Raw genomic sequence first — 16,902 nt, forward strand, 5'->3', positions numbered from 1 at the left:
CAAATATTAAAAATAAATGTCTCCTGATTAAAGTATGTTTAGATATTTGTACTGATAAAATTATTCAGTGACAATACATATTTATGGCATTAACATTCATTTCAGGAGCAAAAAATGCATCTCTTGTTTTATATATAAACATTGCTTAAACATTTGACAAGTTTATGCTAAAAATAAGACAAATATCTGGCAACATTAGCCCCTTTCACACAGTGATACCGGAAAATATCTGGAAAATTTCCGGAACGACTTTACCGGTGTATTCAAAAAAGCGCTGTTCACACAGGCGAGGACTTTACGGAAATTTTCCGGAAAAGAGCATTCACACATCCATTCCAAAATACCGTTAAATTCTGACATCATTCACCAGAAACGAGCTTTAAACGGCTGCGCTTGTGTTTGTAAACATTTGACTATATTACAAACTCTGTGGATGATCAATATTGTGAACAACTTTCTCAGGATCACTTTCGCATGTCGAGATGTTCATACACTGAAAACAATTATTCAGAGATGTTTCCTTGGATTTACTCAATTTTTTTACGTTAAGTGGTTGTAAACATTTTATTTGTGTTGAATTTAAACAAACAAATTAAGTTGAACATTGTTAAACTTAATTTGTTTGTTTAAATTCAACACAAAATAAATTGTTTGCAACAGTTCTGCATGCAACACTTTTTTCAGTGTAATATGTGCGTGTGCAGGCGCTCACAGGCTGAAAGGGGCTATTATCAGAAACATATAATGTTTGTAAAACTGTTAAGACCTTTGGAATTAAAAAAAACATTAAAAATCCAGTAACATGACATTTTGCAGAAGCAAAAAAACAAAGCCTAAAAATGAACTCATTTTATTCTAATCAAAGATAAAATGTAACCTTACTGATTTAACCCACTTTATGTTATATTTACTTTTGTTCTATTTTTATTTAGATTATTTCAATTGAATGTTTTTTTCCTGACCTGTACTATGTTTGATGTACAATTTTGGGTGTAAGAAATAAAATGCATTACTAATATTAATATTATTATTATCATCATCATCATCATCATCATCATCGATATACATTTACCCAAAATGTTAGTTCTTATTTATTTTAATAAATTTGCAATAAGTAAATGTATTCTGATAAAGAATGTTTCGATATTTGTACTGATAAAAAATATTCAGTGGCAATACATGTTTAGGGCAAAAACATTCATTTTAGGAGCTTCATTTACATGTAAACAAATGCTTAAAATAAGAAAAATATCTGGCAACATTATAAGAAAAATATAGTCTTTAATTACAATTGTTTAGACATTTATTTTGAAATACAACATAAAAATATTCAGTAACAACATGACATTTTGCTGAAACGTCTTCAGAAATAAACATAAACTCCTTTAATTCAAGTCAAAAATAAGTAATTTAACGTTAACGATTTTATTTAACGCCTCTTATGGCCACAAAACGTATTTTATTAGTTAGCAATAGCAACAACTGTAGGCTACAAGTCTTAATAATGTAGTATTGAATAACCATGATCTCATTTCTCCTTTCCTGTACTTGGTCTTATAAAAAAATTTACAGCTGAATTAACGTCTTGCGAAATGTTTTGATCTGCAGCCAGACGACTCCCATTTACTGACAAACAGAACATACGGGAAACCAAAACATTCCCAGGAAGCGAAAGCAGATTTATCCTCCCGAGTTCAATTGCAGAAATGTTTTTGCATGTTTGCAGCCAGACACGCTCTTACAATCACTCCATATCTCATTCACTCTCCTTCAGCTTAGTGCCTTATTTATCAGGGGTCACCACAGGGGAATGATCCGCCAACTATTCCAGCATATGCTTTACACAGCGGACGCCCTTCCAGCTGCAACCCAGTACTGGAAAACACCCATATTTATGAGGGGTCACCACAGGGGAATGAACTGCCAATTATTCCAGCATATCCTTAGCCAAGCGGACGCCATTCCATCTGCAATCGAGTACTGGGAAACACCCATATTTTTTAGCAGTCGCCAAAGTGGAATGAACCGCCAATTATTTCAGCATATGCTTTATACAGAGGATGCCCTTACAGGTGCAACCGAGTACTGGGAAACACCCATATTTATCAGGGGTCACCACAGGGGAATGAACTGCCAATTATTCCAGCATATGCTTTACCCAGCGGACGCCCTTCCAGCTGAAACTGAGTACTGGGAAACACCCATATTTATCAGGGGTCGCCACAATGGAATGAACCGCCAATTATTTCAACATATGCTTTATACAGCCAATGCCCTCCCAGCTGCAACAGAGTACTGGGAAACACCCATATTTATCAGGGGTCGCCACAGGGGAATGAACTGCCAATTATTCCAGCATATCCTTAACCAAGCGGACACCATTCCATCTGCAATCGAGTACTGGGAAACACCCAATTTATTAGCGGTCGCCAAAGTGGAATGAACCGCCAATTATTCCAGCATATGCTTTATACAGTAGATGCCCTTACAGGTGCAACCGAGTACTGGGAAACACCCATATTTATCAGGGGTCACCACAGGGGAATGAACTGCCAATTATTCCAGCATATGCTTTACCCAGCGGACGCCCTTCCAGCTGAAACTGAGTACTGGGAAACACCCATATTTATCAGGGGTCGCCACAATGGAATGAACCGCCAATTATTTCAACATATGCTTTATACAGCCAATGCCCTCCCAGCTGCAACAGAGTACTGGGAAACACCCATATTTATCAGGGGTCGTCAAAGTGGAATGAACCGCCAATTATTCCAGCATATGCTTTACACAGCTGATGCCCTTCCAGCTGCAACAGAGTACTGGGAAACACCCATACACTCTCTCTCTCACACACACACACACACACACACACACACACACACACACACACACACACACACACACACACACACACACACACACACACACACACACACACACACACACACAAAATGGCCAATTTAGTTAATCAATACCCCTATAGCGCATGTGTTTGGATGGTAACCAAAGCCCCTGGTGGAAACCCACGCAAACACGGGGAGAACATGCAAACTCCACACAGAAATGCCAACTGGCCCAGATGAGACTCGAAGCATCAACCTACTAGCTATAAGGTGAAAGTGCTAACCACTGAGGCACCATGCCATACCATTGTGCATTAATGAAGTGCGCCTCACACAGGTGAGTGGGCTTGACAAACCACCTGTAGAAACATTGTTCTCACTCTCTCTCTATATATATATATAAACACAGCTCCTTTGTATAATTAGCACTTTGTGTGTGCATTGCTCCTTCTCGTCGAGTCGCTGAATGCCTCCTCACAGTCTTTGCAAATACGAATGCATGCATCATCATGTTGAAGACTCTTCAGGTTTATGAATGAGATGCAATACAGTCCTGACGGTTTTCTCCAGGTTTGGACAAACTCCAGGACGTGATGTTATTAACACTCGACACGTCTGATGGTCCTTTAAAAACTCCTCCAAGTCTTTATTTCCCTCTTGATAATCATCGAGGATCAGCAAACAGTCCTCCGGCCCTTTAAGAGACTGCTTTACATCCACTGGTCGTTCATGTTGAACGCTGGAGTTGATAATCTGATTTAAATTCCCTTTATTTTGGCTGCAGTGGAGCAGCAGGAGCAGACGGAGCCGGCGGGTGTTAAACGGGTCTGTCTGGGAACGGGATGCCCAGCTGTAGGACAGGATTTGGGTGAACGTGGTTTTCCCGCAGCCGGAGTCTCCGAGGAGGAGGAGAATCTGCCCCTTTTCAGGAATGACGGAGCTGATGTTTACGCAGTGGCCATCTCTGGAATGGAGAAATGATGATGTGGTTTAAAGCAAACGTGAAATCAAAACTAACCATATTGATTTTGTTGGCGCACATTGCTAGCTTTGTGCTGAACATTTCATTTGTGCATGTTAAGAAGAACAAAATGTTGTAATCGAACGACGACATCTGCACTATTTGTTCTTAGTTAAACTCTCAGAATAGGTCTGTTTGAGGTATTGGGCGTGGCTAACATACTTAACCACGCCCCTCCAGCTGTCAGTTTTGACAACAAACAGAAATGGTGAGCAGCAGGGGTCCGTTCTTCGTACCTCGCTTAAATGATCTAAGATGATTTGGCAGATCCTGGATCTTTTAATCTTAATAACTGATCTCTGGCTAATTTGGTTCTTCAAACAAGTTCGTGAATCAGATTAGAATGTCTGGATAAACTGATCTGAGATCGCTGCGTGTGTTGTGAAGGTCAGATCTATCGATCCTCGAAATCATGATCAGCAATGCAGCGATTGGCTGACGGCACAGCAGTGTAATGACATCATCTGATTAATGTTCAATTATGCATGTGAGCAAATTTACATCAAATTAGCAGTAAAGGGTGCGTTAAATATGACACTCAATTACCTTTCACGATTGTTGTGAGCTGCAGGCTTTACACTTTCATGTGTCAAGAGTATTCATCATGTATTTCAATGCAAAATGTATTTAGTTCTACATTTAGAGAAGATTTTCTTTATCATAGTAGCCGTTTTTTTAATCTGTGTAAAGAATAACTGGTTGTTTACAAAAGCATTTTCATATTGGTAAAGGCGTCTGCAACTTTTGTGAAGCATCAAATCACCGGCATATTAACTATCAAAACATGTTTATGACTGTATAAATGTATTATTGCTTTAAAAAAAGTCACATATTGTGCATTTCTATTATACACAATTTGTACTAAAGCGATTTAAAAAGTTCATATCAATAAGTTTTCTCTTTCTCTTTCTCTTTGTACTTTCAATTTGAGGGTATAGATTGTATAAGTTTTATTAATATATATCATTATTTTATTAATAACTATTACTTTATGTAGCCTATGTAGTTAAAAAATATGTACCATTTTCCCAAGTGTATATAACTACTACTGTAAGAAAACATCAGAATTCGGAACATACTTTCTGTATTATCTTTGCTTGAACTGAGCCGATCTAATCCTGTTTATATGAATTGAACCTGCTCCCGATCAGGTTTGACCTGGCAGAACTGTTGCTATGACAACAACTCTCGGATCAGCTTTGAAGAACGTAACGATCCTGGATCGTGTCAAATCGTCAATATCCAAATCCAGCTAACTGAGTAATCCACGTACGAAGAACGAACCCCTGGACTCTGTTCAGTTGTATTAACACTCCCCAAACCCGTTTACCCATCTTTTTAAATAAAATGCCTACTTTACTACATCCAATCAGCTCGCAGTAAAAAAAAAAAACAAATAAAAAAATAAAGCCACGCCCACTGTTTTCTCATTAAATACTCGCGTCATAATAATAACAGCTTTTGTAGACTGTAAGATGGAGATCAGTGGGAAAGGTGTTGATTGTGGTGAAATATTCAGTTATGACTTACTGGAAACACTGAATTTTAGTTTATTAATAAATTAATATAATTATTAGGTAGAATATGTACGCATGTATACACTTAATATGTATTTATTTTACATACACAACAGTTCCGTATGTTCCTCGAATCTGATTGGCTGATAGCCGTGAGATATTAAAGTAATATCAGCACTCGTACAGCCTCTTCACCCATGTGTATTACTCCATGCACACGAGTGGCAAGCAGAGGACTACAGTTTGACAAATATTGCAGCTGTTGGACAACACAATGTACTTTTGAAGCTTTTTAGGACAGAATGTAGTTGTTTAGATTGCAACTATGCAGTTTATTTATAAAGATAGAGCCTATTTTACATATTTATCATTCTGGAGATTCAGCACATTGGCAGCCAGTCTGTCATACTGAGCAGAGCAAAGACAGTTGATGTTCCACCACAAGAGGGAGACAGAGACAGCATGATACGTCCTTAGGGGAGAAAAGCAGCACTTTTTAGCTTACGCTTCAAACTACAGCGGATTAAACCATTACAGAACAGGTAAGTGACACTAAGCCGATCTCTCTCTTTTGTATGCTGTAGTGTTGTATTTATACCATAGTAATCTGCTAGTGTTTGCTTTGGCTTTTTCAGGGTTAATTACTGTGATCTCCTGATTGCATCAGAGAAATACTGGGAAATCTCTGTAGACTGATGGCATTTCACGCTGTTCAGCCTTATGATCTTTAAATGTGAGCTGTTTTGTCATCACTTTAGACATTATGCTAGAGAATCATTCAAACACTAGCTCTACAGTGACGTTGGTGAATGAGTAACGTTTTCTGCTGTTCTGACATCAGCTACAGATGTGAATGAATGGCGGAAGAAAGTAGGTCCTCATACAAAAGGTTTTTCCGACCCTCCATGTTTGATTTTCTTTTATAAATACATGATATACACACACACAAGGGTAAAATTACAAATTTATTTTAGGGCATTAATTACTCTAACTTTCACCTAATTAACCTAGTTGGGCCTTTAAATGTCTAATTATGAAAAAATGGGCAAATAATTCTGACTAATTCAACTGTATGTACATGTGTATGTATGAATAGTGTGTATGTGTGAGGGTATGAGTAAGTGTGTTTATGTATGAGTGTGTGAGATCTCTATCGTCATGCATAGTAATCTGCTAGATTTCTAAGAAGCTTTCTGTCATGTTTAACACACACACACACACACACACACACACACACACACACACACACACACACACATACACGTGACTAACCTGCTGTGAAGCTCATATGACCTCAGTTTCCTCTTCATCTCGCTCTCTGTGTACAGCTGGGAATACTGTTGTGTCAGTGAATCCCTCAGAGACGCAGTTTTTTCTGCACAAATTCAACACAAAAAAAGTGTGTCACAAGGGCAGAAACATCATCACATTACATCCGACTCGAGCATTCATTACAGTCACATGCATCCTGCAGATGTTTATCACATGTATCCTGCAGATTCATGTGCTTCAGAACAGGATGAAGACCTTTACAGACAGATTTATTTGCTCTTTACAGACAAATGAGTAAAAGCATGACCTTTACTGTTCCTGCTGAACTCAGTGTGTGTGTACGAGGTTTAATTATTAACTCATAATCATAATGAAATCATAATGAGGGGCTTTACCTGTTGAGGATTTCTCGCGTGCGTGTGTCCTGTTCTCATTTACTGTTAATAGAGCTGGAAATGAAATCCACATGAAAAGCACTGGTCAATAAAATGCAATGTATAAAGAGTTTATTGAGCAAAAGAAAGGATTACTTTACGCATATGTGCACCAAAAGGAATTATACAGATGAATGCCTAAATGTATTATTATATTTATTTTAAAGAGCAAGAATATGTATTTCAATACAGTTTGATTAATGTAGTTATTGTTACATAAATATATATATATATATATATATATATATATATATATATATATATATATATATATATATATATATAAATATATATATATATATATATATATATATATATAAATATATATATATATATATATATATATATATATATAYAYATATATATATATATATATATATATATATATATATATATATATATATATATATATATATATATATATATATATATATATATATATGCTACTGAATATGTATATAATATATTAATTAGATATAAATTGAACATATTATTTAAATATTTATACATGATTTTATATATTAATTATTTATTTTGTACCTTATATGATTATATACATAATATTAATTATATATATGTTAATTATTTATTTTTAAAATGCATGAGTAGATAAATTATTTAAATGTAGTTATTAATTAAATTATTATCAATAATATATTAATTTAATAATTTTTTATCATGTTGTCTTGTTTTATAAAATATTAAAGTAAATAAAAATAGATTAAAACAATAAATAATTTATATACCTAAAAATTATATATATATATATATATATATATATATATATATATATATATATATATATACCTTTATATACCTTTATATTATATATATATATAATTTTTATCATTATAATATTAATTAGTTAAATATTAAATTAAATTAACTATTAAAGTAGTTATTTATTAGTTACATAAATAATTTTTTTAAAATTATATTATTATATATATTATATTAATTATATATTAATTATTTATTTAAAAATACACGAGTAATTAAATTATTTTAATTTAACAATTAATTAAATTGTCATCAATAATATATTAATTAAGTAATTGTTTTATTTTGTTTTATCATGTTTTGGTTGTAGATTGTAATTAGACAACAAAAATTATCAATAATATATTAATGTAGTAATTGTTTTATTAATTAAGTCAAGCTATTATGATGAAAAAATTATCTATTATATATTATTGATACTATATTTCCTTGCTTAAAGATAATACATAAAGTGATGCATATATTTATAAACAATATATAATTGAATAAAACTGTAGTATTTTATAATCATAAAAATATGATTATAATATAACTTCCCATACTGGAATTGAGGTATTTTTGCCAGTGTTGCATGCATGTTGATTTTACAGCTCTTTTACAGTAACTTCACATCGATCATAACAAGCTCAATGACTTGCTGTAAATGACATAAAAACTCACAGTCAGTGTTGACAGAGGATGATTGTGGGAAGAGGTAAGCACATTTAGAGGCTTCGTTTCTTCTGTTTTTCTGACCTGTCAACAGATAAAGCAGAGGTCACACACACGTTTATATGATAGATTATTGGAACTCACTCATGACTGCGCATTAAAAGAGGAAATGAAACAGCATTTTTTTGCATAGTAATGATTTTATAACAATCAGCTGTTGACAGAAACACACACAAAATAAACAACATAAAAAAAATGCAACCGTCATGATTATTGCTGAAAAACGGGCCCACATTGCAATATCATTAATTATATATACTGTCACAACGTCAAAACAATAAAACTGAATGCTTTTAATTTGATTTCAAGTTTCCTCCTCACGTGAGTGACTAATGTGGGATTTACCTGTGATATAACCTTGTTATTCTTTTCCTCATACACTGATGATAATACACTTACAATATCTTTAAATCACATGCTGCTGACTCACAAAACTAATCAATCACGACCTATTTTAGGAAAGAATCAAACACTTTATAAATAGTGTATAGAGGAATGCTTTGAAAACAGATCTACTCTACATTGTCACATTAGATCAGATTAGATTCAACCTAATTGCCATTGTATAAGTACAAGGTAACAAAATCCAGTTTAGGTCTAACAAGTAGTGCAATAGCAGCAAGAGCAGGATATAGATATAAATTACAAAGTGCAATTATAAAAAATTAAGGGTAATATTTACAGATGGATGTACCATGAGTATAATATACAAGACGTATTAACTAGAATCAGTGACTTACAATAGATGAACAAACTGTGCAGTTTGCTATTAATAATCAGGAATAAGCTCATTGATATGAACTATAGGTGGGCATAGATTCTTTTTATCTAGATTAATCTCACTGTAATCTCAGAATAAATCTAGATTTATCTAGATTAAAATGGCTCGGTTGAATTCTGCCGAAGGCATTCAGAATATGTGTGCGACCCAAATAATAAGTCTTTGAGAACGGGTTTCTCAAGCCAGGTGGCGCATCAGACCAGGGGCTTATCTCCTGTTTCCAAAATGCATCACAAACTGCTTGAGGAACTGATCTACTGTGATAATTGGTGATGAAAATAAATGATGTTCAGTAAGATGTGCTTGTGTTTACTCACTGTTTATTCAGTTAAACGTCAATGTTGAGCTGTCGGCCTACATAAGCTTGAAACAGCCATTTTTGATGACCTTAATCTCACTAAAGACATAACTGAACTAAACAGAAATGTTATTAAGACATGTGGAGTATGCAGATATTAGTGGCATTATTGAAGTAAACACCGCGCTCAAACTAGTACCGTGATGTAGGACTTTTCACCATATTTTCCAACAAGATCCACACACACGGCTGTAAGTAAAGGGCCGGATTAACCAACGGGCATTATGGGCCCATGCGCACTTGGAGCCCCTGCGAGGGCGGAAAAATAGTGATTTTGGAGTGTCTATTTAGGCTAAGAGTAAATAGCGCACCTCGTTGGAATAAGCTAGTTAAATGATTCCCGCCCATCACCGTTAGATTGACAGAGACAGCACAACTAAAGAGCGCAACAGACAGCAGCGTGAGTGGCGTAGCTCATAAAGCGCATGGCAACATGTTTTGACACGATCGATCATGAACCCGGTTTGAATCCAGCGTCTAATAAACACAATCTTCTTTTTGTTACCATTACATATCAGATTTTGCCTACTCTTCATCACGAGGAAGACAAGCAGGAATCATTAATAAGCGTGTGTATTATGGAGGACGTATCTCGTTTGCCCAGTTAGCGCGGTTTGTTTGGCATATGTGAACAGGGCAATCGCGCTCTGTTCCGCGCCAAAGTAATCGCTCTGAGATCGCTTAAATGAAGTGGTCTCGGCTCGATTGAAACGAACCCTGGAGCGGTTCGATTGCAGTGAGAAAGTGATCCGATCCGAGCGCGGTTATATCACAGTGTTTTATGGATATGTAATAGGCATACGGCTATATGAAGAGAGAATTATGAGCATGGCGGGAAGTTTCGCGAGTCTCCGGATGCCCGCAAACGAGTGATGATCTCCCGGTAATCTCGCGTCTTCCTCCCGGTCCTCAAACAGGCATCGTCGCGCACCCTTCTCACCCCTCCCCACAGCATCTCTCCTCAGACACGTCACGCGCGCACCCTGTCAATCACCACCAAACCACCACCTCTCCTGACAGCTGAGCGGGACACTGCAAAATAAACCCTGACACTCTGACCAATGTGAGGAGAGTTTACTCGTACGTGACTTGTTTTAGCTCTTTTGGTTCAATTAGAAACTTTGCAGTGTGAAAGCGAACCGCTCCAAGAGCAAAGAGCAACAATGTAACAATTGTAATCTCTGTTTCGGAACAATTGAATCGATTCACAGGTGTGAAAGCACCCTCAGTTTCCTAGAACTGGATTAGAAAGGTATTAAATCCAAATCATGTGCATTGTAAGTGTGTAGAAGTTATACATTAAAAATACCCTTAAATATAAATTTTTAGTCGGTGCCAGTGGTGTAGTGGTTAGTGCGTCGACACATGCGCTCCGGTGCTCGTGGCGACCCGGGTTCGATTCCGCCTCGCGGTCCTATGCCGATCCTACCCCTCTCTCTGCTCCCCATGCTTTCCTGTCTATTCTCTACTGTCCTTTCAAAAATAAAGGTGAAAAACCCCTAAAAAAAAAAATAAAAATAAATAAATAAATATATATATATATATATATATATATATATATATATATATATATATAAATTTTTAGTACTGCTTCAGTGAACTTGAACAAGTATATTAAAATCCATCAATGTTCACTAGTTGTATTAGTTTTTTTTTAAGTGTGCTTTAAATGCTTTAAAAATAAGTAAAATTTTTGTAGACTACAAATATATGTACTGTATATTATTTATTTTAATGTGGGCAATACATTACAGATTAATTGTATTTAAAAAATATTATATTAATCTTATTTTTTTAATTTAACTATAGAGGTGAGCCTAGGTAGGGGGCCTACAAGACATTGTGCCCAGGGGCCTCTGAATACTTAATCCGGGCCTGACACGCATGCACCCAACAATATTATTAGCTTTAATCGACAGCTTGGTCAAACAAATGCGTGAATGTAGTCAAACTGTAGTCCTGTCACTTTGATAACAAAAGCACAAGAACTGTTTGGCCAGGATTAAAGCTAATAATGTTGTAAATAATGTTCAATTTCTTATGCTGCGTTCAAACCAGACGTGGCAAGCGCGTCAAGCGCGAGTGATTTACATGTTAAGTCAATGCAAACGCGCGAATAGACATCCTGCGGCGCGATACGCGCGAATGTCGCGCCGCGAATGACGCAAATTGCGCGAATGGCGCGGGGCGAATTGAGCATTTTGCACGTTTGACGCGCTTAACGAGTGTTTCGCGCGAATCTCTCGAATTCGAAAATCTGAACTTCAGCGTACATTCGCGCCGCGTTAACCAATCAGAAGCTTGCTCTTGTGGGGGCGTGATTGTGACGTACAACTTGTTGTCGGTGTTCCGAGGGAAATCCTCCAGACTTCACTTACAACAGTACATCAAACTGGGCTTGGCTCAGTCAGAAGCACCGATGAAAGCCTCCGTCATCCAGGTTCAGTTTCTGGAGGAGTTTATCACAGAGCTGGATGCACCTCTGAAAGCATGTAGTGGACTCAGACACGACCCTAAACGTATCGACGCTGTTTTTCCGTCTTCATAAAGCACATAAACACTGTTATTTTCTTCATAAAATCCATGTTAGCCATTTAGCTATGAAGCTACAGTCACCGGGCAGACAGAAGCCCTGCCCATCACGCGAATCTGCGTCTGTTCTGAAGGGAATTTGACACGCGAATGAAGCGAGTAAACTCAAATGTTCACGTGGCTATTTACGCGCGAATAGCGCAATTTATCCGCGCGTTCCGCATCTGGTGTGAACACAGCATGACACTGACCGATCGTTTGGCTTCAAAAAAACTCAGTGTGTCATCGGAAGCTATGGCTATTGATTTGGACTCATTTGTATGTGTTCATTTTTAATCTAAAAAACCAGTCACCACCCACTGCCATTAAATGAATGACCAAGGAGCATGAATTCAGCTCAGAATCTTCTTTATTGTTCTACTGAAGAAATAAAGTCACCGACATATCGAATAACCTATGCGTGATTAAATTAACAGTATATTTTAATTTTTAGTTGAACAACCCCATTACTATAGAGTGTTTATGAAATGCCGAGTTGAGTTTGTCCCTACAATTACTTTGAAAGAGCAATTCTTTCATAAGGAAAATGACTTCATGAGGTGTATTATTATTTTTGTGATCGGTCAGTATTAGTTGAGGTTAATTAAGGGTATTTAAGGGTAATTTGCAGGGTCATTCCTGCTTCCACATGTTCCAGTTTCAGAAACGCCACAGAGACAATATAAAAGCACAATTAAAAAAATCTAAATACCAGTCAAATGTGGAAGCATCGTGATATCCATCTTTTTTATTTTCTTTGTAAGCATATTCACAGATTAAATAAAAGCACTAACCAAAACACATGCACTTTAATGACAAAAGTCAAGACTACAAATATGTTTATGTTGCTTTAACCTACTATTTTTTAAGTTAATCAAGTTAAACTTACAAAAAATAGTTAAAACCTAATATTTTTTAGTCAGTTTGATTGATTGCAAGTTGAGATGACTAGAAAAGTTAACTTGATTAAACTAAGATTCAACTTTTACAGTGAACAATACATAATGTACTGTAGTTGCCTTAATTTTTTAAGTTGAATCATATGGTCCTTTAAACTAAAATTACATTAAACTGACTTAAAACAACTTCAAAATTAAGTTGAAACATTATTAACATAGTTTAATAACTTATGATTAACATAAAAACTTTGCTATTATTATGTAATGTTGTATAGTGTGTGAATGACTGATGTGTTATTCACCTGTGTCAGCTGACAGAACAAAAGTTTCTATTATCTTTTCTGTTTCCTGCAGATACTGAATAGCGGGCTTTCCTTCTTTTCAAGCTGTTTAATATCATATGATGTTGACTCACGTGTTTACTCTCTAAAGCAAACAACAAATCAATCAAGCGAAGCGAAACCGGCTACACTTAAAATATCAGATCAAGACACCACTGTGTACAAAACTGACCTGCTTTAATGAACCGAGACAGAAAGTAAAAAATTCACTGAATTATATTACATATTAAAGGGATTGTTCAGACAAAAATATTTAATATGTTATCATTTATTCAGCCTTCAAACACAAAGAAAGATATTTTGAAGAATGCTGGGGGAAAAACTGCCATTTACTTTCATAGTTTTTTTTGGGTTCCACTTTATATTAAGTGTCTTTAACTACTATGTACTTGCATCAAAACAATAAATACAATATACTTACTGTGTTTATAATGTATTTGAGAACACTTGTGGTGCTCTTGAGTTGGGATATAGGTTGGGTTATGGACAGGTTTGGTGGTGTGGGTAGGTTTAAGTGTGGGTTAAGGTGTAAGGGATGGTCAACAGTGTATTTACTAATGTAATTACAGAAGTTAATTACAGATGTAATTACATACATGTATTTAATCAAGCATAAGTACACAATAAATACATGTATTTACACAATAAGTACATTGTAACAAACTATTAATTCCTGTTTAAGTACATATTAGTTAGGGCCACTTAATATAAAGTGGGACCTTTTTTTGTTCCTACTATGGATGTTAATGGATGTTTTTTTTTTCAACATTCTTCAAAATATCTTCCTTTGTGTTCAATAGAAGAAAGAAATCCATAAGTTTAAAAACACTTGAGTGTGAGATGTTAATTTGTGAGAAAATGTACATTTTTGGGTGAGTTGTCCCAAAATGGATCACCATGGATCAACATTACAAATCAAATTATTTCAACATTATGCACCTTTTTTGTGATCAATTAAGTTGAAATGTTAATTAATTTAGATGCAACAAGATGAAGTAATTTCTTTTAATTTTTTTTCACTATTCAGAAATGATGATTGTCAAAAAAATAGCTATATAAGAGATATAAGTGAGCATACTGTAAATCATCAGTCCTCATCTTGCTGGATTTGTCAGCTGCTTCTGACACTGTCAACCACCAGATCCTGCTATCTACGCTTGAGTCACTGGGCGTTGCGGGCACTGTTATTCAGTGGTTAAGATCTTACCTCTCTAACAGGTCATTCAGGGTGTCTTAGAGGGGAGAGGTGTCCAACCTACAGCATCTAAACACTGGGGTACCACAGGGCTCTGTTCTGGGGCCACTTCTCTTCTCCATCTACACATCATCTTTAGGATCAGTCATCCAGAAACATGGATTCTCCTACCACTGCTATGCTGATGATACCCAGCTATACCTCTCTTTTCATCCTGATGATCCCTCGGTTCCGGCTCGCATCTCAGCCTGCCTGTTGGATATTTCACACTGGATGAAAGATCATCATCTTCAGCTTAACCTCGCAAAAACAGAAATGCTTGTAGTTTCTGCCAACCCGACTCTACATCATAACTTTTCAATCCAGATGGACGGGGCAACCATTACTGCATCCAAAATGGTGAAAAGCCTTGGAGTAACGATTGATGACCAACTAAACTTCTCTGACCACATTTCTAGAACTGCTCGATCTTGCAGCTTCGCACTCTATAACATCAGAAAGATCCGACCCTTCCTATCTGAACATGCAGCTCAACTCCTTGTTCAAGCTCTTGTTCTCTCCAGACTGGACTATTGCAACTCTCTACTAGCCGGGCTTCCAGCTAACTCTATCAAACCTCTTCAGCTGCTTCAGACTGCAGCAGCACGAGTGGTCATTAATGAACCTAAAAGAGCACATGTCACTCCGCTGCTCATCCGTTTGCACTGGCTGCCAGTTGCTGCTCGCATCAAATTCAAAGCTCTGATGTTTGCTTACAAAGCGACTTCTGGCTTTGCTCCTTCTTATCTGCTCTCACTTCTGCAGATGTATGTGCCCTCCAGAAACTTGTGTTCTGTGAATGAACGTCTCCTCGTTGTTCCATCCCAAAGAGGGAAGAAATCGCTTTCCCGAACTCTCGTATTCAATCTGCCCAGTTGGTGGAATGAACTCCCTAACTGCATCAGAATGGCAGAGTCACTCGCTGTCTTCAAGAAACGACTAAAAACTCAACTATTTAGTCTCCACTTCACTTCCTAATCTGCAATTCCCTCTGACTCCACCATTAACTACTACAAAAAAATAAATAAATAAAAAATTATTACTAATGTTTTGCTTCCCACACTTTCTTTACACACCTGATACTTGCCTACAGCACTTATTCATTGTTGCTCTTATAGTTGTGTAAATTGCTTCCTTGTCCTCATTTGTAAGTCGCTTTGTATAAAAGCGTCTGCTAAATGACTAAACGTAAATGTATAAATTGAATAAATAATCAATTGTTGTACATTGCTTGCTACATATTGCATGTTAGATAAACTATGATTCATCATTATGCATTTAATAATCATAGCTTGCTTCTGTTCTAATTTGTAATTAAATTTGGATGAAAGCATCTCCCAAAATAATAAGTGTAAATGTGGCATGTGGAAGTACCGTATTTTCTCCTATGCAGAATAATGGAGATGAAGATGACGGCCAAAAGCACAACGATCACGGCTCCAATCCACACAAACAGAGCAGAACCGTGAAGAGGGATTTCTTCTGCAAAAAGAGAAAATATTAAGGTTAAAACGTGAATAAAATAAGCATGCGGTATATTTTTCTGTGGGACAAAAATGCTAAAAAAAAAAATCAATCTATACAGTTGCAAACAGAATTATTAAACCCCCTGAATTATTAGCCCCCCCCCGTTTATTTGTTTTCCCAATATCTGTTTAATAAAGAGCAGATTTAACATTTCTAATCATAATAGTTTTAATAACTCATCTCTAATAACGGATTTATTTTATCTTTGTCATGATGACAGTAAATAATATTTGACTAGATATTCTTCAAGACACTTCTATACAGCTTAAAGTAACGTTTAAAGACTTAACTAGGTTAACTAGGCAAGTTTTTGCATAACGTTGGTTTGTTCTGTGTAGACTATCGAAAAAAATATAGCTTAAAGAGGTTAATAATATTGTCCTTTAAATTGCTTTTAAAAAATTAAGAACTGCTTTTATTCTAGCTGAAATAAAACAAATAAGACTTTCTCAAGAAGAAAAAAAATTATCAGACATACTGTGAAAATTTCCTTCCTCTGTTAAACATAATGTAGGAAATATTTTAAATACTCTTGCATATATACATATATTAAAAAAGCCATTTAATAATATTTTATTCATATTTTCATAAGTATTGAATGCTTGCTTTTGAT

At 35.7% G+C, this 16,902-nt stretch overlaps 2 protein-coding genes and 1 long non-coding RNA gene across 9 annotated transcripts in view; 1 reads left to right on the forward strand and 2 right to left on the reverse strand.

Annotated features, from left to right (window-relative positions):
- The window catches only part of cert1b (ceramide transporter 1b), a 422,369-nt gene that overhangs the window by 187,847 nt on the left and 217,620 nt on the right, over positions 1-16,902 (reverse strand). The gene's annotated exons all lie outside the window — the stretch shown is intronic.
- Positions 1-16,902, forward strand: part of LOC141379946 (uncharacterized) — a 156,308-nt gene that overhangs the window by 74,989 nt on the left and 64,417 nt on the right. The window lies entirely within an intron of this gene.
- Positions 1,265-16,902, reverse strand: part of si:ch211-241b2.5 — a 30,736-nt gene continuing 15,098 nt past the window's right edge. For 5 of the 6 annotated variants that reach the window (XM_009295089.5, XM_068215953.2, XM_073935649.1 and 2 more), the window contains 5 exons: positions 16,137-16,244; positions 8,528-8,602; positions 7,049-7,102; positions 6,654-6,756; positions 1,265-3,807 (listed from right to left, as the gene is read on the reverse strand). In XM_009295089.5, coding sequence (XP_009293364.3) covers positions 3,351-3,807; positions 6,654-6,756; positions 7,049-7,102; positions 8,528-8,602; positions 16,137-16,244 — 797 coding nt within the window. In that variant the 3' untranslated portion in view covers positions 1,265-3,350. Of the gene's footprint in view, positions 3,808-6,653; positions 6,757-7,048; positions 7,103-8,527; positions 8,603-14,703; positions 14,846-14,924; positions 14,976-16,136; positions 16,245-16,902 lie in introns of those variants that run through there. The other variant, XM_073935651.1, reaches the window with a different exon arrangement.

This window comes from Danio rerio, chromosome 21, assembly GCF_049306965.1.
Source record: "Danio rerio strain Tuebingen ecotype United States chromosome 21, GRCz12tu, whole genome shotgun sequence".
In the NCBI taxonomy this organism is placed as follows: domain Eukaryota; kingdom Metazoa; phylum Chordata; class Actinopteri; order Cypriniformes; family Danionidae; genus Danio; species Danio rerio.